This window comes from Callorhinus ursinus, unplaced genomic scaffold (genome assembly GCF_003265705.2).
Source record: "Callorhinus ursinus isolate GAN/ISIS: 27379988/994484 unplaced genomic scaffold, GSC_fseal_2.0 scaffold12, whole genome shotgun sequence".
Taxonomy (NCBI): domain Eukaryota; kingdom Metazoa; phylum Chordata; class Mammalia; order Carnivora; family Otariidae; genus Callorhinus; species Callorhinus ursinus.
The window spans coordinates 6,697,513-6,718,782 of record NW_027397074.1 but is presented as its reverse complement, the minus strand read 5'-3'; the positions used below and the strand labels follow the sequence as shown (position 1 = coordinate 6,718,782).

Sequence of the window (21,270 nt, the reverse complement as noted above, 5' to 3'; positions counted from 1 at the left end):
GACTGACCACAGAAGCTTCTCTAATATTAACAACTGTTTATTCCATTTTCTCCCCAACTCTAAAGGATTTTGATTATTTCACTGTGGACATGGAGAAAGGAGCCAAAGGATTTGGATTCAGCATTCGTGGAGGAAGAGAATACAAAATGGATTTGTACGTGTTGAGACTGGCAGAAGATGGGCCCGCAATAAGGAATGGCAGGATGAGGGTAAGAACAGTCTCTTTTTATGGAACCGCTTAATTCTGAAAGAAGAACCCACTGTAGTACCAGAGTGCCAAAGCAGGCGATTCAGCAAGCAGGCTCGGCATAGGGCTTGCCTTCTTTCCATTGTATGACTCAGTGTTCTAAACGTTTGGTCAAACGTTATTTAAGAATTGTATTATCTCTCATTTTCTTGCGTATAGCCTTCCAATTGGCAAATCTCATTGTAGTGTTTTAAAGATACAGTCTCTCTGAAGAGCAAACTGAAGAAAATGTAAAAAGTAACCTAAGAAACAGCTTGAAGTAAAAACACGGATCCATAATCTTTCCTATGGTTTGATGATATTTAGTTTTCATTTGAAGAGTAAATCTTTTGAAATTTATTTTTTTGTTTTATGCTTTCTTTACTCCAGGTTTATTAATCAAATGGTTCTGTGTTTCTTTGGGAAGATTTCTCTTGTGTTGACTGGTCTCTTGGCTTTGATACTGGAAACAAAAGGGGACTAGGCTTCTTGGATACATATTGTCCTTAAAAATGGTGGCATATTCCAATGAGAGTGTAAGTCGAGGTGGAGTTTTTTAATATATAGCGATTTTGAGGCATCTGATCGATGGGCAACTGACTTCATCTAAAGGTACAAGACAAAACTTGATAACAATATAGAATACTAGTCAGTGTCTCTCTCTGCCTCTCTTTCTGCAAAATGGCCATTAGTAAGCACATAATAAATGTGCTTATAAATAAAATCTGGAATTCATTCTTGCACTCCCTCGTTGTCTTTTAAATTAATACAGAAAAGCTGTGGTTCTTGGCTTCCAGAACCTCAAGATTCTTGGGCTGAGCTCCACCAGCCACTTGCTCCCAAATAACTGAATGAATCTGTTATTCTTACCGCCAAGTCTACCATTTCTGTGATTCTCATCCCCAAGTCCATGAATCATCCCCAGTGCAAAAGTAGGAAGAACATAAATCATGTCCATTTTTCTCCCTCCTTTTCAATTCTTTGACAACTGGGAATTATCCAAGTCGGACTTCGAACCCAAGCAAGGGCTGACTCTAGAGCCTGACAGCCCCTGCCTTGAGCCTCTTCTCACACCATCTGTATAGGGTTTAGGTTAGGTGACCCGGCTTCCCTAAACACAGAAGGGCGCTATCTTAACGTGCTGCAAAGCCAACTCACAAGGGATTAAATAAACCAAAATCTTTGTAGAGCAGGTGAAAGCCACACAGCACGAAGGCCATGAGCAAAGTGACCAGACCCTTAGGAGAGACGACAGCCCACCTACCCCCGCTTCAGACGTGGTCTGTGTGGTGGGTTCCAAACGGTGGCCACGTTTTTTAACAAATGATCTAAATGGCTGCTAATATATCCAGTACTCCCAGGGCATAGAAGCATATATATGGAAGTACTCTCCTGTAAAAAGAATATTCTTTCTTAGAGAATTCAAACCAGAGCACTCATTCTCTGCTGGGTCCCCGGCATCAGCATCACCTGGGAACATGTTATAAATGCAAATTCTGAGCCCCACCGCAGATCTACTGAATCAGAAGCTCTAGGAGCGGGGTCAACATTGTCTGATTCTCCCCCTGGTGAATCTGATGCAAGGTGAAGCTTGAGAACTTCTAACTGAGCCAGAGGGAAGCTGACTTGACAAAGTATGACAAAGATAGAATGTGTGTGGCTCCGGCTTTGTTAATTCCCCCCAGGTCTTGTCGAAGATTTCCATCCTGTTCCAGCAGTTTAACTGAGGTTTTTAATCCATGTAAACACAGATTTAGAATTTAGAATTTAGAATTTAGAATTTAGGCAGGTGCTCAATTTTATGAAAGAGGCTTTTCCTTCTGGCAAGTGATAAAAATGAGTCCTCTACCTGGGTTTCAGAAAATGGTGTTTTAACTTCTTTTCATAGATTATAAAAATAAGCAATATTTTATAATTTTCCATGCCAGTTTTATGGAGCAACCTATTCTTCTGTGTACAAGCTATCTAAAAGGAATTATTATGGCCGGTTTGAGATAATATGGGTTAGTTTATTTGGGACTATAATATATATATATTTCCAGCACTTAATTCTCAAAGAAAAGGAACCACTTGGGAGTCACAGAAATCCCATGGATAAAATTTTACTGGTTGATTTTATCTCCAATCTTTAAATTAAGGCTGGGAACTTAGCAAGGATGGATAGAAGACTTTTTTTCTGCTCTTTATGGATTATATTTAATACTCAAATGTTTTGGGGGATTTTCTCACTCATGGACCAGTGACTAACTGCCTGTCTGGGAAAGGGACAACTTCACCACATAAGTTCAAAGGTGTTCCATATTATCTACTGTCAGAATTAGGTAACTATTTTATATCTGCATGGTTGTTCTTCATCATAGCACATAATTAAATCAGATCTTATTTTAATGTTTATTATCAAATTTTAATCATTTAAGCTAATGCTTTCTACCTTCATCTGTGCTTATCAGGAATTAGCTATAACCTATAAGTCACAAATGTGTTTAAATTATTTTGTCAAGGACCAGGATCGATCAATATTTGTATGACTCAGTGGTTTGATTATTTTAAACTAATGTATAAACTGGATAACATAGGTTACCAATTTGGAAATTTTCCAATAAAATCAATCAGGGACCCATTTTTCCTCTTACTGTCAGATTCCCCCTTGATACCACTGGGGCCCAGATACATACACAGATCTTAATCATCCGTGCAGGTGATGCTTAGAAGACAGCTCTTTACTCCATGGATATTATGACTTGGTCGTAAAGCTCCAAGACTCCTGAGAAAAACAGGTGGACAAGAGATTCATGGCCTATCATTAAAAGTAAGCTCAAGATGCAGAGAAGCTAGCACCAGCTTCTTCCCAGCCCTTAAAACATGAAGGCGCATTTCTCCTTGTCAGTATGATCCCTCCACCTTCAGTCTTAAACCATCATTTCCTCTCCACGCAAACTAAACACATACCCACTTAATGATCAAATAAGTGTGGGAAAGATTGCATTCCCCCCCCGCCTTTTCATGATCAGAAACAGAAAGAAATACCCAGTAGTGGCTGGGTGATGGACATTGGGGAGGGTATGGGCTATGGTGAGCGCTGTGAATTGTGTAAGACTGCTGAATCACAGACCTGTACCTCTGAAACAAATAATACATTATATGTTAAAAAAAAAAAAAGAAGATAGCAGGAAGGGAAAAATGAAGTGGGGGGATCGGAGGGGAGGATGAACCATGAGAGGCTAGGGACTCTGAGAAACTAACTGAGGGTTCTAAAGGGGAGGGGGGTGAGGGGATGGGTTAGCCTGGTGATGGGTATTAAAGAGGGCGGGTACTGAATGGAGCACTGGGTGTTATACGCAAACAATGAATCATGGAACACTACATCAAAAACTAATGATGTAATGTATGGTGATTAACCTAACATAATAAAATGTAAAAAAAAAAGAAACAGAAGGAAAAAGCCAGGTAATGATCTGATCATAGCTGGATATCTTAGATGAAACACAGCATAATAGAATTGCTGAAATCAGAATTACTGTGAACGACCTGGATGATTCCGAGAAATCATTTCCTGTAACAACTAATGAATTACTAGGCTCTTGGGTCAGGGATGTAAATAATAGGACTTTTGAACACTTAGTTATGGCACCAGAGGTTAGCCTCTGACCTTGAGACTTTTCCTGGGTCTTTTATGATAACCTTTGTTGCAGGACAGTGGTGGCATGTGCCTGTCAGTAGTACAAGAAAGCCAGGTGCGGTGGTGCCAGAGGAGGTGGTGAGCATGGGTATAAGGACATCCTCCTCACACTGGGGGTTCTAAGAAACTGTGGCACAGATACATATCTTTAAAGCATGTCCCAGGTGCCTGGGTGGCTCAGTCAGTTGAGTGTCTGACTCTTGATTTCGGCTCAGGTCATGATCTCAGGGTCGTGAGATCAAGCTCTGTGTTGGGCTCTGTGCTGGGCGTGGAACCTGCCTAGGATTCTCTCTCCCTCTCCCTCGGCACCCCCCCCCATGCGCACGAGTGCATGCGCTCTCTCTCTCTCTCTCTCTCTCTCTCACTGTCTCTCTAAAAAAATAAAAAAGTTGAGCAGACAAAACATAATCTGTACATGCAGAAAATACAGGGACTAGAAAATAGAAACATAACCATCATGTCTGATTGCTTTCTTCAGTCATTCGGGAAGGCTAAGGTCATAAGAAAAACACAAACGACATTCACTTTTTAAGGAAAAGTGTAAGAAATTATTAGAAACTATTAATGGATATGTTTTAAAAAGAAGAGTGTTTTTAAGTTTGTACAATAGTCTAATAAAGTTGAGAGGGATAAAATTTTGGTACTGATGAATAAATCTCTGGTACAAAGCTCTTAGGGACACAGTGTAATTAAAAACTGAAAATAAATAGGAAACACAGGCAAAGAATAATGAATATGCAAAATAATTTACTGGTGAAGCAGGGGATCTTAAAAAATCAAGAGACATTTGGAAGAAAGGATAGTAGTTCTAATCACATAAATAAAGTCTGACTGTCAAGTTAAAAGAGAATCTGAAAGGAGACCAAGTTTGCTCTTGAAAAGGTAAAGTATTTTCCTGTTTCCATAAAACATAATATATTCCCCATTTCCATAAAACATACTTTGTATTATAAAAAAGAACATCATTTTTTAGCTTCATCACCTCAACAGCTGTGTAACAATTGTATATGCCTTTTTAGCATCAAATAAGCTTATTTATAAAATGGCTTACCTTCTTGAAATTCATATGCACAAGTCTGCCTGCAGTGGGCCTCAGGGTGACCTAAAAAATCTTGGTGGACTGAACAAGGGCAAATAGGATATTGTTTATCATCTTTTTTTTTTGGCTTTTATTTAAATTCCAGTTAGTTAACATACAGTGTATTAGTTTCAGTTGTACAATTTAGTGATTCAGTACTTAACATTTAACACCCAGTGCTCATCACAAGTGCACTCCATAATCCCCGTCACCTATTTCCCCCCATCCCCCAACCCCCACCCCAGTTCTGCTGACCATCAATTTGTTCTCTATAGTTAAAAGAGTCTGTTCCTTGGTTTGCCTCTCTTTTTTTCCCTATGATCATTTGTTTTTGTTTCTTAAACTCCACATATGAATGAAATTATATGGTATTTGTCTTTCTCTGACTGGCTTACTTGCTTAGCATGATACACTGCATCGTGTCATTACAAATGGCAAGACTTCATTCTTATTGATGGCTGAGTAATATATATATATATATACACCACATTTTCTTTATTCATCAGTCGATGGGCATCTGGGCTCTTTTCATAGTTTGGCTATTGTTGATAATGCTGCTATAAACATCGGGGTGCATGTATCCCTTCGAATCAGTATTTTTGTGTCCTTTGGGTAAATACCTAGTAGTGCAATTGCTGGATCATATGGCAGTTCTATTTTTGTAGGTATAAACACTAGCAATGATTCAAGCACCACAAACCCTGGCCCTGCTTAGAAAACAGAATATGACCAAACTCCCGTGACTCAACTTCCCCACACACTCCAGCCCCCAGAGAACCACCACTCTAAACAAACACTTACCATTCCTTCCAGTTTTACTACAAATGTGTGTATCTCTCAACTATATTATTTATTTAGTTTTGCACACTTTGGGAACTTCATATAAATGAATCATATTGTACATGTCCTCTGCGGTTTCCTTTTTATACTTCATATTCATAAGACTCATTCAAGTTGATGCATGAAGCTCTAGTTCGCTTATTTTCACTACTGCAAATCATTCCATTGTATGAATATGCTATAGTAGATAGTAGTTATCCATGGAGATTTGAGATTTTCCATGTCAGTGGACATTTGAGTTGAGCTTTTCGTAACTAACACAATCCTTATAACATGTTTCCTGCTGCACATATGCAAGAATTTTTCTAGACTAGACTATATACCTAGATGGGCACATATTTAACTTAACTAAATAACACAAAAATATTTTCCTAAGTGGTGATACAAATTTATACACATATGAACAGTGTAAAAGATTTTCCCCTACTATACATCCTCATAAAACTTCAATTTCAAGCTTTTAATAGGTAGGTAGAAAATGACACATCATTTAGGCTTGAATTTGCATTTCTTGATTAAATATGGTGTTCATCATCTTTTCTTATGTTTATTGGGCTGTTGTGTTTTCTCTTAAATAAAAATGCCTATTCATATATTTTCCCTATTTTCTGTTGAATTGTTTCTTCTTTTCATATTGATTTTGGAAGTGTTCATATGTTCTTGATGATAGTTTTTCATCAATTGCTATGTTGCAAATATCTTACTCCCGTTAATGACTTGTAGTTTCACTTTCTTTATGATGCGCTTTGGTAAATAGCCTTAATTTTAGTGTAATTGACTTAATAAACCCTTTCGTTCATAGTTTCCACTTTCTGTGTCGTCTTTGAAAAAATTATTCCCTAACTCATATTCCTAAAGATTTCCTATATCTTTCTCTAAAAGTTTTATAGTTTTGCTTTTCGTTTCTAAGTCTTTAATCACCGAGAATTGATTTCTCTGTGTAGTATAAGGAAGAAACCCAGTTTCGGTTTTTCTGTATGGATAACCACCTGTCACAGCATCATTTGTCGAATGCCCCTTGTTTTCTCCCAATCTGCAATGATAGCCCTATAATAAATAAAATTTCCATATGCAATTGTCTGTTTATAGATTACACTGTTCTGCTGTTCTGTTTGTCTATGCCCACATCGACACTCTGTTTATCTACCTTTTAATAAGTCTTGACTTTTGATAGAAAAACTGCCCATCCGCTCATCCCCAGACACACATCTTAATTCTTCAGGTGTGTCTGGTTGCTCTTGGATCTTTGCCCTTCCATATAAATTTTTTAGAATTTGCTTGTCCTATTAGGATTTTTATTGGAATTGTTTGGAATCTATAAAAAAGTGGGAAAACGCTATAATATTTATAATCTTTATAATATTGAATCTTTCTATCTATGAACATGATATAATCCATTTATTTTGGTTTTCCTTAAACTGCTCAAAGTTTATAGTTTTTCTCCATAACGTGTCTGCAAATATTTTGCTAGATTGATTCCAGGCACTTTGTTTTATTTTTGTTTTTATATATAGATTTTTATTTATTTATTTATTTGTTTGTTTATTTATTTATTTATTTTTAGAGAGAGAGAAAGAGAGCCCACGGGTGTGAGCATGGGGGAGGGGCAGAGGGAGAGAGAGAGAGAGAGAGAGAATCTTAAGCAGGCTCTGTACTCAGTACTAAGCCCAACGTGGGCTCAGTCTCACAACCCTGAGATCATGACCTGAGAGCCAAAATCTAGAGTCAGATGCTCAACTGACTGAGCCATCCAGGCGCCCTGATATATAATATTTTTAATGTAATATTAAGATAAGCTGTTACCAGTGGAAAGAAAGAGAATTGATTTTTGTATGTTGATCAATCATATCATGCAAAATTACTAAACTCTTTTATTAATTCAAGTCATTTATCTGTAGCTACCTCTGGATTTTCTGTGTAGGTAAACACATTTTCTGCAAATAATGAGAGTTCTGTGTCTTTTAAGTTCTTTTACTTTTTTTTTTCTTATTTTACTGCACATGTTCAACTTCCAGTGTGACTCTAAATAGAAGTGGTCAAAGCAAGCACTCTTGTTCTATTTCTAATCTTAAAGGGAAAGCTTTTAACATCTCACCACTAAACATAATGTTTAATGGGCTTATATAGATAAACTTTAACAGATTAAGAATGTTCCCTTTTATTACTAGTTTGCTAGAGAGTTTATTAGGAATTCATATTGAATTTTATGTACTATTTCCATGTCCACGGGAAGTATCATATGATCTTTTTCCTTAACATGCTGATTAATATGATTAATCATATTTGTGGGTTTTTATGTTATTATCACTCTTGATTTCCTCAGATAAATCCTGCTTATCCATAGTGATCTTTTTATGCATTGCTCAATTCAGTTCCTGATAATTCCTTTAGGATATTTGTATCTTTGTTCTTGAGTAAGATCGGCCTGAAATTTTTTCTTCACGTGTGGTTGAATGATTTTGATATTAATGTTATTCTAGCCTTATAAAGTGAGATGAATAATCCTTTCTGTGTCTTTCATTGTTGATCCGGTCTGGGAAAGCTTATGTAAGTTGGGAAGTGTCCTTGCATGTTAGGTAGAATGCACCTGTAAATCCATCCAAACCTTGTGTTCTTTCTTCATGTGAAAATTTTAAATCACTAACTACATTTCTATAAGAACTAGGATATTCTTCAGGTTTTTCTATTTCTTTTTGAGTTAATTCTAATAAATTTCCTTTTTCTAATAATTTGCCTATTCCATCTTAGTTTCCAAAGTGTTTATAATATTATCTTATTATATTTTTAATGTCTGAAGGATTTGTTTTTATGTCCCCGTCTCATTTATTTGACTGCTGTTTATTTGTGCATTCTTTGTTTTATCTTTATTAATCGAGCCAGAGATTTGTCCATTTTAAATTTTTTTACAGAACCAGCTTACATGTTTGTTCTCTTGCTTATTCATTACTGTTTTTATATTTAGTATTTCTCTCCCTCCATTTTCTTTTTTTTTTAATTTTTTATTGTTATGTTAATCGCCATATATTAACCCTCCGTTTTCTTTTACTCGTTATTTTTATTGCTCCTTAAGTTGGATGCTTAGACCAGTAATTCTCCATTTTTCTTCATTTCTATTAATAATGTATGAATTTAAGGCTGTAGTTTTGATATGTAGTATGTTCATGATTTTAAGTTCTAAATACATTTTAATTTCCACTGTGATTTCCTCTTTGACTCATAGATCATTTAGAAAGTGCTCTTGTTTTTGTATTTTTAAATGTATGGGGATTTTCTGGTTAGTTGTTTATTCTTGATTTCTAATGAGTCCTTGCCCCTGCTACAGGCTTGCCTGAGAACTCCACACACAAGGGGCTAAGTCTGCGTGCTCTCAAGGCCCTCGTGATGCACTCACTACTGGGTTCTGGGCAAAGAGAAGCATGGTGTCCTCCTTACTCTCTGCCACCTCAGCAGTGTAGAAACTCTGCTTGGGCCCACAGTCTCAGAAAGAGGGAGGGAGGGTTCCAAATTCACATGCCTGCCTGGGCCAGGCAGGGAAAATGAATGTGTGAGGCATGGAGAGCCCTTGCCCCATCTGAGGAGCAGCCACTGTGAGCCCAGGCCAACTGTTGATCAGAGGGGATGCTGGCTTCCTCCTTCTAAGTCTTTGATCTTTCAAGAGAAAGCAAAAATTCATATTTTTAAGAATCAACCAGACTTGAAAAAATGTTCTTTCTTAATTTAAAAAAGGTGTGCCTGTGAAACAAAACAAGTCTGCAGGCAATGTCTGGATCACAGCTACCTTATGTTTGTCCGTGTTGTAAACAGATACTAGGGCAAGAAGAAGGTGGAGTAGCTGTGGGCAGGGAGGCTGAGACTGTTCCTATACCTGCAGGTCCTTACACCTATGGGTCCCAGTGCAGCCAGTCAGAACTGCTCCAGGATGTCCCGTGTGCTGTTAGAACACACCAATGCAGAAATGTGTGAAATGCCCTAGAAATGGGCATACTGAGAAAACCAGCATAATATGCCGCTCTTATGCCTCATCTTTGTATTTGAAATTTTAAAGCTGGTTTTCATTCCCAGGAAACATATTTTGGTGGCTCAGATAGATTTCTTTGCGTTTGTCATCTCCAGCCAGATGTAAGAGGGGACTGCTCTGGGAGGGGACACATTTAATAGTATGCAGATTCCTGGTAACCGCTTAGAAGAATCCTACCTTATCTTCCCCCAGACTGAGGGTGTTTGTCTGGGCCGTAAATGAGGGGGCCTGCCCAGCTGGAGGCTCTGCCTGAATCTGGGGAGGAGCCCTCTTCACATCGTGCTCAGATTCTGCCATTGAGCTTGAATGGCATGACACAGTGTCTTGAATTAATATGCCCTTGGATCCAGAGAATCAAAGCAGCGAGGCTGTCTCCCTTAGCAACAAGAAACTCTCTCACACACACAATTTCTCAGGGGAAAAAGTTGGGTAAAAATAGCGATATACGCCCATCAGTGGGTCTATCTCAGTCTGAAGCCTCTGGTCACCGTCGTAGGCTGAAGAACGCATGTGGCTTGCTTGTTTCCAGTCAGCTCGTCCGAGATATTTTCATTGTCTCCAGCCCACTCAGTGGTTTCCTTACCCTGATGACCCTCAGAGGGAAGTGTCTGTCTTACTTCCTAGTCCATTCCCTGCCTTGTTCCCTTTCCTTTTTCCACAGCCTGTTTCTTCCTTGTAAGGAAATACGGGGCAGTAAAAAGAGCAGGAGCCGGGTGGACCTGACGTTCGTATACTGACTCACCACCTCACTGGCTCTCTAGCTCTGACCGTGGACAAGTTACCCCATCAAGAGCTTACAGCTGCTCTAGAGCCTCAAATACCAGCTTCCTCTGGTCAGCTTCCGGGGCATGCGCACTGGGTCGGCGGGAGGGAGAATGTTCTCCTGGCCCGAGGACCAGTTGAGTCAGCCCTAGCAACTCAAAAGAATGACCGTGTGTCCTCATATCATGCAAGTTATTTAACAGAGTCCATTTTACTCTTCCGGAAAATGGGAATAGTCTTTTCCAGGAAGGGCAAAGTGCCTATTTCAGTATTCCTCAGTTTCCGCCATTCTTCCTCCCCCTCCTTCCCACCCAGGTATTTCTATTAAAATACGCAATACTCTAAGCCCGGCGATATAGAAGGCATGTTCAAGTAAGTGTGCATGTGTCAAGAGGTTATGAAAGCTTTGAAGTACAAATCACCTCGTATTTGCTTCCCCCCACCCCAGTCTGTTAGATAAGGTGGGTTCCTTCTCAGAACACAAATCTGATCCATCTGCCCATAGCTTAAAACCCATCAGTGGCACCCCATTTCTTGCAGGGTAAAGATCAGACCCCTAACAGGCCCTGCATGCTCTGGGCCCTGCCTCCCTCCCAGCTCATCTCAGCCAGGCTCCCCTTGCCTTCCAGCCTCTCAGCCAGGTCACCATGCTCCCTCCCACCCACGGGCTTTTGCCCACATCTCCCCCTCTTCCCGAAATTCTCCTCCTTCCTCTCTTCACCTGATTAACTCCTCCTCCTCTTTCTCCTGTCAACTCAAGCATCTCATCTTCAGAGAAAGCTCCTCTTCACTCTCCAGTCAGGTCACATCCGCCTGTCATCGGCTGCCAAGTCTCCTTTGTAACTTTTGTCACAATGCTAATTTCACATTCACGTGCGTGATTATGTTATGAAATCCGACTCTCCAGAGTATAAACTCTGTGAGAACAGGAGCCATGGTGCTCTGTGTTCCCCACTGTACCCCAGTGCTCAGCACTGTGCCTGGCCCATGGTGCACATTCAGTCGGTGTTGTTTGCTGAATGAATGTGTGAACAGAAGCCTTCGAAGTGCAGAACACTGCAGGTGTACTTTCTGGCTCTGGAAGTTAACTAGTTCTGCTCACTAGGTACATGGCCGCAAAGGCACCCAATGGACCAGATTTCACAGAGAACAGAGTATATGAATTTATGTGGAATATTCAGTCTAACTCACAGTCAGCTTTTTATGCCCTAGCGCCTCGCTAGGCGGATGTGACCTGACTGGAGAGTGAAGAGGAGCTTTCTCTGAAGATGAGATGCTTGAGTTGACAGGAGAAAGAGGAGGAGGAGTTAATCAGGTGAAGAGAGGAAGGAGGAGAATTTCGGGAAGAGGGGGAGATGTGGGCAAAAGCCCGTGGGTGGGAGGGAGCATGGTGACCTGACTGAGAGGCTGGAAGGCAAGGGGAGCCTGGCTGGGATGAGCTGGGAGGGAGGCAGGGCCCAGAGCATGCAGGGCCTGTTAGGGGTCTGATCCTTACTCTGCAAGAAACGGGGTGCCACTGATGGGTTTTAAGCAATGGGCAGATGGATCCACCGTCCTTTTCAGAGTACATTTAATTGTTACAGATAATCGCAGGATCGGTGAGGTAGTGTAGTTATTGTGCCTAACATTTTTTAAATGCCTTTAATCTTAAACTCTGTGACATTTCACATCTTGTTTTCCTCATATGTAAACTCCCAGTCACCAAATGTGAATGACACAGTAGGAATAGAAATAGAATAGAAATAAAGTGAAAAATAAGGTCAAGCGGGAAATAATGAAGAACTTCAGTAGCATGAGGTATGCAAAACATGACAGAATGAAGGGTTACAAGACAGGTGTGCCAAAGCTTATTAGAGAAAGTACACAGGAGAGCAGGGCCATCGGCTGGGTGATGGGGAAGCCAGAGCTTAGCAGAATATTCAAACTCTGCAGAGCTGAGCCCGTCAGTTCCATGCAGATAGATGAGCTAAGGAGGCTGATGAAATCGAATGCATGAGAGAAAAGAGATAACAAGTGCTTAAGAGAGGAAAGAGCAGTCCAACTGGAGAAATAAAACAATCGTCTGGGCTTGGGTAGATCGTTTCTGGGGCCCTGCATTGCCAAAGATTACCCACCCAGTCTTTCATCACCTCTGGGTGCTGACACTCAGTAAACACACAGAGAGCTCATCCCTCCATAACTGTTAGCCTCTCCACGTCCCCACAGCCCGTGTCACTGAGCCGCCCCGTCGTCTGTCAGCCATCATGGTGACTCACCCTTCAGATCGTCTGCAAATGCAAGGTTTTCCTTTATTGTTTGGTTCTGCTCCATGCCTTTTATGAAGGGAAAGGAAAACCTCTCGCCAAGATCAAATCCATTACCTTTTCTCTTTTCAGAGCCTGACCCGTGAACACTGTGTTAAATGAGTGACACGAGTCCCTTTCAGGAAGGAGGGAGAGCTTTGTCTTGATTAGAGAAAGAAGCCCAGGGAGCAGAGCTGACTCACTCGGTGTTAGACTCCTTTGTCAATTATTCAGGGTTCATTATGCCACGCGGGGTGGGCTCCGTTTCTCTGTCCTGTTTCTTCTTCCATTGGATGCCCAACTTTGAACCATTTCAAAAGCAGCTTCCCATGAGGGCTAGTTAAGGGTTTGGTAAGGAATCAAAGGGTTAGTGTTAGGATAGCATCTTGGTGGGAAAAGACAGAGAAGAAGTTGAATAAATTACAAGTGAGGAGAATCTTTGCATTTTTAATTATTCATGGTTTTTGTTTTGTTTTGGGGTTTTGGTTTTGCCTATGGAAAAGAATGAGAAAGTTTACAAACCACCGCTGTGATCTGAAAAACACATTCTACTTGCCTCTACAATGAGGGGAGGACTTGTGAGGATAGTTTCCTCTTTATATTAAGCCATCATTTCTCTGTCTTTATCTGAGAATAAGTCAAAATTTTCTTCCCACTTCATTTTTACAAAAATGTCTTCCCAGCATTTATGCAAATTAGCCATCTGCTTGAGATCCTTTGTCATTGCGTCGCTCCCCCAGACCCCCAGCTCTTCGGGTGGGCGGGCCGGGAGTCACTCAGCCTGCCCAGTCTACCATTCACTTCTCTGTTTTCGTCAGAACAGTGGGCATGAGATACGTCTTGGTCCTGACTCACACAGGATTTGGTTGGCACAGCAGAGTGCTTCAGAAGATGTTGAGAGCTACATACTGTAGTCTTCAAATGTGATTCCCGGGCCATGCGAGCTTCTTCTTCGGTGTGCCCCTGGAGTACGGCTTCCTTGGCAATACACCATCCTCAGACCCTGGTCCCTTTCTTCCCTGCCTAGCTTCCTAGCTTCTGCACTATTGAACAAAGAAATGACTTCTGCCCTTACCTGTGGAACATTGCTGCCACCTTCACCAGAATGAAAAGGGCATTACTGTATCTGACTCCTGGGTGCTTCAACTTGACAAGATGCTTGTTTTTCAATAAGTACTTCTTCTCTGTATTGGAATCCATCACCTCTTCTTGATCCTGTATAAAACAGCATAACCCTCAAGGCAGGCTTGTTTCATTATTTGGTCAACTTTGGGATGTATGGGCTGACATCCCTCCTAAATGCCTAACCTGACTTTCCAGCTGCCTATTAGATGTCCAAGGCACTCATTTTCCACTTCAGATCATCCACCGGTTCTTGACATTGTGCCATCTCAGGGTCTCACGCCTTTGTGTAATTATCTGCCAAAAGGATGATATACCACTAGTCTTTAGAACACTGCCATATTAGTCTTCTTGAGGGAAGAGAAGGAGACTTCTCAACCTATTAGCATTACTTTGCTTTGTATGAGACCTTGAGAGAATGATTGAGCCCAGAAAGGGAAGTTAAGGTCAAATGTAAGTAAGCAAAGGGAAGGATTAATGAATATTGAATATTGGGTCATTTTCAAAAATTGCCTTCCTAGCTCCAGAGAGAAAACCGGGAGGTAAATCAAAGGGAATTGGGAGTAAGCTGCTGAGTTGATGCTTGCAATTAGCTACCTAATTTGGGAGTGTGCTCAGTCTTGAGCAGGGCTGGCCTAAGGGAAGCCAGTACACGCTGCTTTGGTCTGTGTCTTTCTGGAAACGGACATGAAGGAAACTTAAGTCAGATCCCAAATTAGGCATTTCCTCCTTTCCTTCCATTGTGACTGCCCCAATACAGACCTTCCTCTTTGTTATCTTGAACTATTCCAGTAGCCAGATGGGTCCCACCGGTGTCTCATTTCTCCCATTCATGCTTCATACTACCACCAAAGTTATATTCCTAAATCACAGGTGTAATCAAATCTCTTGTCTCTTCCAAAGTTTTCAACACCCTGCCTTTGCTTGCAGGATATACCTAAACATGTTAAGGTTTTTGGCTTTGGTTTTGATTTTGGTTAGGGGTTGTTGCTTTTGTTGTTTTTGTTAAAAAAAAAAAAAAAAAAAGGCCTTCTACATTCTGGCCCCAAGCAGCTTTCTATCCTTATATGCCAGTCTGATTCCATGTTTTATCTTCCAACCGTTCTGCTTCCAGGACACCCGCGGCCATTTCATACCTTCCTGTTTTTCCTCAACCTTTTCTTTCCAAGTGGAATTCCCTCTCTGCCCATCTCTGTCCTTAAAACCCTACTCATCCCTATGGACTCTGAGAAACAAACTGAGGGTTCTAGAGGGGAGGGGGTGGGGGATGGGTCAGCCTGGTGATGGGTATTAAAGAGGGCACGCTCTGCATGGAGCACTGGGTGTTATACACAAACAATGAATCATGGAACACTACATCACAAACTAATGATGTAATGTATGGTGATTAACATAATATAATAAAATTAAATTAAGACAAACAACCCTACACATCTCTCAGGGGTCAACTCTGACTACCCCATGAAGCTGTTGCTAATTCTCACCTCACCTCCCACTCCTACCCGCCTTCAGCAGCCCCATAGCACACTTTTGAAGATATTTTTATTATGAAGTACAGTAAGAGAGATTATAGAATATGTATGTGCAGTTTCCGTAACAATAATAAAGTAAGTACCCACACGGCTGCTGCCCAGCTTAAGAAACAGAACAACGCCAATGTCTTTGCAGCCTTCCTCACCTCCTCTCGCGGCCATTCCCCCCCCTCCCGCCATCTGCCACAGGTAACTCCGCTCCCGAATTTGGTGTTTATCATCCTTTTGCTTTTCTTTATAGTTTACCACGTATAGCTATATCCCTCAACAAGGTATTGTGCAGTCTCACATGTCTTCAAACTTTATACACAGAATTCTATTTTTCGTATTTTCTTGATTTCTTTTAGCTCCACATGGTGATGAAAGTCACCGATTTAATATGTACTACTGTAATTTATTTATTACCACTACTGCATAGTTCTTCAGTATATAAACGGGAATTTATGTATCCATTTTCCTGTTAATGGGCTTTAAGGTGGTTTCCAACTTCTTCCTATTAGAAACATTCCTGTTACAGACATTCTTGTAAAGTTGTTCTGGTAAACATGTGCAAGATTTTCTCTTGGCAACAACTTCTGAATCTATTCCTAGGAGGATTCACTGGGTCCTGGGAACAACTTCAAGGTAACTAAATAATACCAGAAAATTATCCAAAGTGCTTATAACAATAGATAATATACTCTTCCATGTTGGATATGTGTCCCTCCTGCTTTATATCCTTGTCAATGTCTGATATGAAATTGATGTTAAATTTCTGTTAGTATAGTGGATGTAAAATGCTATATCCTTATGGTTTTGATTTTCTTTCTATTAATGAACATCTTTTTATATGTTTGAGTTATTCATTCTCTTCGTCTTTGATTTTTAAGTTTGTATCTCTTGCCTACATTTCCATTATTACCGTTGTCTTTTCCTGATTAGTTTTTAGACCTGATAGTTTTTAGACATGATACTGTATTTTGGTTGGTTTTATGTGCTGAACATATCTGTTCCCAGTTTGTGACAGTTCCTTTTTCGTTATAATCTCTTCTGATAAAATCACCTTCTTAATTTTTATATACTCAAAAATATCAATATTTTGTATTACTTGCATTTTTGTGCTTTAAGACATCCTTTGCTATCTTGGAGTCGTATTTTTTAATAACTTTTAAAGTTGGACCTTTCACATTTAAATCCACAATCCATCAGGAATTGCTTTTTGTATATGGTATGAGGTAGAGATTCATCTTAAAAAATGTTTAACCATGGCCTTCGGTTTGTAGTAAAATTTAATGCGTTATATTGTAAAGGCTTTGATATGTGAGAGTGTGTCATAATCTTCTCCAAATCCTCCACTGTCTTAGCACAACACTTCCCACCTTATAGGTGTTTGGGAGGGTTAGAATATCATGGCCAGTGGACACCTCCTAATGCCCCTGTCCTTACGCCACGCTTCTGACAACACTGGCGACGAGCACGACACCTTCATCATCTTGCTAGGCACCTCCTCTCCCCCATCCCATCCTCCACAGATGTTCTCAGAAGCTGCTCCCTGCTCCATTCTTCCCAAGCACAAAACCAGGGAACACAACTCCTACATATCAGGGAATATGAGAAATGGCCAGCCAGTTTGTTTTCTTTTGTCTTGTAATAGCTTAATAGTACACCCCCCGGCAGTGTTGTAGGAAGCAAGGGATGGGCCTCAGCAGTGTGGAAAATCGATCCCAGCCTGCATTCAGATAAGCTAGCATGGCTCAGACATCGCCAGTCACAGAGAAGTATCTGCTGTGTTTTTTGGGTGCTGGTTTCCTTAACTGCAGACTCCAGGAAATTAAAAATCCCAATGGATTCACTTTGCTTTTCAACCACCAGAGAAAGTTAAGATGGCACCGAATACCGAAATATAAAGTTCTTTTCTGAATCACATAAGCATGAAAAGGAAATATTTCAATTCACAGCCTAGATATAGTCATGTGTGCTTTCAATTCTGAGCAACTGAACACATATATGTTCAGTATTTACTAGAATAAACATTTCTAGAATATACAGAGAAACACTGTGAAGCGCTGTGGGCAGCGGAGTAGCATAAGGGAAAGAGCCTGGATTTGGGCAAGTTTCAGCTTACTTACTAGCTGGATAACCTCAGTTTCCCCATCACAAAATGGAGATCAAGACATGCCTACCTTGCAGAGACAATCCTTACTCTTTAGAAATGTATCCTCTGTGATGTATACATCGATCAATAACTCAGGAATAAGGCTGACTGCAACAAGAGCTATAAATATCATAGCCACATACATTTTTAAAGATTTTTTTTATTTATTTATTTGAGAGAGAGAGCGTGAGCCAGAGAGGGGGGAGCAGAGGGAGAGGTTCTCAAGCAGACTCTACACTGAGCACACAGAGCCTGACACAGGGCTCAGGCTCATCACCCAGAGATTATGACCTGAGCTGAAACCAGGAGGCAGATGCTCAACTGACTGAGCCACCCAGGCACCCCATCATAACCATATTTTTAAAACAAAAATTGAAATGTGATCTGACAAAAAAAAAAGGAGTCCAAGAGAGTACCTTAGTACTCTAATATTAGAAATTGAGATTATCCCAGCACATCTAAGACATGCAGCCCCTCTAGTTATAATGGATTTACTGACCATTTGCCATAGGGAAGATCAGTTTTGTCTTGGAGAGAGTCCTTAGAGGAAATGACAGTTGAGCAAGGTCCTATGTGCCTTCAACAGATAGATATGAGCAAAGACTAGAAGAATTCCAGATAGCACCGGGAGTACCATAGAACACAACAGAGACATGTAAGACAGGGCCCTTTTCCCCACGTGCTTTTTTAATCATATAGAAAAGATAATCCCCAGGACTCCAGAGAATCTCCTGAGGTAGGAAAGGAAGCCAGGAAATAAGATGGGGGTAAAGTCAGCAGGAACCTGAATACTACCCCATACCCACAACCCTGTTTCAGTCAAAGCAGCTCTGCTCGTATGTATCATTTATTGCTTTTCTTAAGTAAAGTTTAACTTGTAAATGACTTTCCACTACTTAATGCTTAATGAAAGGTTGATTATATATATATATATATATATATATAAAACTTAGGTAATGTGTTTGGTCCTTGAGTTGTTTTCTGTAACTAATCCACGTGGCCCTTTTGGTGACCCTGTGATTTTTGCTTTGGTTACCTGCCCTGCAAAATTGTGTGGGTCCTACCAAGGACAGAGAGCAACAGCCTTGTGGGATGTCACTCAGGTCTGGGAATCTGTTTTCAAGAGAGTGGTCCAAGTAGGAGAGGGAGCAAGCACCACCCAGCCCTGAAGGCAGAGTTGCAGAGTTGTGTGATCCAGATGAGGGTTCAGACTCTTTTGCAGGGAAAAGGAAGCATGTCAACTAGGAGTTGAGACAGTGACCTTGAACAGTAGATATTGGATACCCTAAAAGGAGCACTGATGGGAAGCAGGCAAAGTGCAGTATGGTGGCCTCCCAGCCTGGGCCTTAGAGGAATGTACTGAATCGGCAGGCTCCTTTGGGGTAGATATGTTGCATGCCCAAGCTCCTTGAGCTTCTGAAGGTAAATTAGAGAGGGCTCTCCAGGAAAAAAAACAACTCCAATGTGTCATATGGAAAACGACACAGAACATCTTCACCCATTGTAAGAAGAGTATAGGAATCGGTGAATTGCAGAATTTTTAAATTGTTGGTTGTTTGTATCCCCACTCATTTGTGCTGGCCTTTTTAAATTGGCCGCACTATTATTATTGGCACATTAACGTGTCTTGGAATGAAATGAATACATGTAGTGTTTCCATGTAGGTCCCAGGGATCCACTAAAACTTACATTCAGAAGAGGAAAACTAGAGAATAGAAATACACTGGAAATGACCAAGAGAACATGGTAGAAACAACGGGGAAAAGAAGCATATCTCTGCTAACCAAGATACTGTTTCTTGATGCAACAAGGCCACTTATGGAATAAAAGCTTAGGAAAGCTCATACTTGACAGTTTTATACAGGTCATAATAGTAGATGGCATCAGTGTTCTTCCAGTAGAGAGGCAAAAGCCCTACCTTTTTAGTGATGTATTATTGCTTTCAAAACTTTGTTGAGAATATCTAAATTTGAAAAGGGACCAAATGGTTTTTAAAAGCTCCCTAGGTAATTCTGATGCATATGCCTGAGGAAAACCCACTTTTGAATAGGCTAGAATAGGCAGTCAGGCATTAAGTGGACCAACAATATGAGGCCAAGAAAAAATAGTTAATCCTTTAGAACTCAGTCATTTCCTAAATATGCCATTAAGAAAATGACAGAATGGTTAAAATAATTCCACTTTTATTTATATGATTAATTTAATTCTTTGGGAAAAAATACTTTTCATTTTCTAAAGACCTCTTAAACAGCTAATGGATTAACTTCTAATAAAACCTTTGTCTGCAAATTACAATTAAACTATTTGAGTTGGTAATTGGCACTTCATGCATTTCATGATGCTTCACAAGTGAAGTGGAGAGATAAAGTGTAGGTATTTTTCTTAAGCCCACAATTCAGATGATTTTTCACTATACAGAACCTAAAGATTTTAGAAATTATTTGTATTTGAAAATGAGAGTAAAAGTAAGACTGTAAAAACCTCCAGACCTCCAAGATTTCAAGATTTATGTATAGGGCGATAAGAATCAAAATGTTAGGAATGCTGGCACTGGGCTGGCCATATTGACCAGAGGACACTGTGGGAAGTCCAAGAAAGACAGACAGGTATGGAGACCCAACATAGGGTGGAGGCAGCATCACAAGTCAGGGGTGGGGGACACTCTCCATAACTGGTGCTGGGACAAATGGTTATCCATACAGATAAGAATGAATCTCCACTTCACACCACACACAGAAATCAGTTCCAGGTGGATTAAAGACCAAGTGTGAAAAGCAAACTACTAAAACCTTTAGAAGAAAATATAATAATAAACACATTTATGGACATTGTAGTCAGGAACCCACTTTTTTCGAAAAACTTGGCCATTAAAGAACTTAAAGGAGAAATGAAAACAAGGTCACTTTTCAATTATCCAGAGTGAGAATGACAAGCAAAACTAATAGATAATCCGCATGCTTCATTCAACTCCCTGTTTTTATTCTGCTGTTCCTCTCCGTGAGGTATGATGATGTAAGATCTCAGCCTGATTTAGGGAATCAGCCAGAGCAAGACCAGCCACATCCTTGGGTGGCCTGCTGAGAGCTGCTCTTTCACAGAACCAGTCCTACCGATTTGTCTTTGCCTACACTCTCCCACGCCGAGTAGAAGTAAGAGTTTCTCTCTGGGAGAAAACAGAGTTTGGGAAGCATTAACCATCCCTCCTCCCCACCTCATCCCCCATGAGGGAAAGAGGTATTAGAACTTTGCCCTGTTCCCCTCCCACAAGATTGGGAAGGTTTGACCCATCCTTGCCTTCTACCTCAAGGGAGGCTGATGATTGTTTCTTATCCAGAAGGGGCCGAGCTAGTGAATCAGGAGAGACCTTGATGAGGTGGGGAAGGGAGAGAAAGAGGAAGGAGAGAAAGCAAGAAGAGGAGTTCTAGGTCAGTCTGCAACCCCACCATTCCCCACGGGTTGAGTCGACACTACAGAAGGTGCTTTGGGACTTAAACCACCTTTCTGGTGGGATATTTTCTGGCCAAAGGGACCCCTGCTGAAAGAGGCCATAGGTTACATTACCCATAGTGCTGAATGGAAGGAAAAAAGGCCAACCTC

At 40.6% G+C, this 21,270-nt stretch overlaps 1 protein-coding gene across 1 annotated transcript in view; it reads left to right on the top strand.

The window, feature by feature from the left end:
* MAGI2 (membrane associated guanylate kinase, WW and PDZ domain containing 2) overlaps positions 1–21,270 on the top strand; it is a 1,285,084-nt gene that overhangs the window by 1,197,158 nt on the left and 66,656 nt on the right. The window contains exon 20 of the mRNA XM_073899397.1: positions 66–209. Within this exon, the coding sequence (XP_073755498.1) occupies positions 66–209 (144 nt within the window). The remainder of the gene's footprint in view (positions 1–65; positions 210–21,270) is intronic.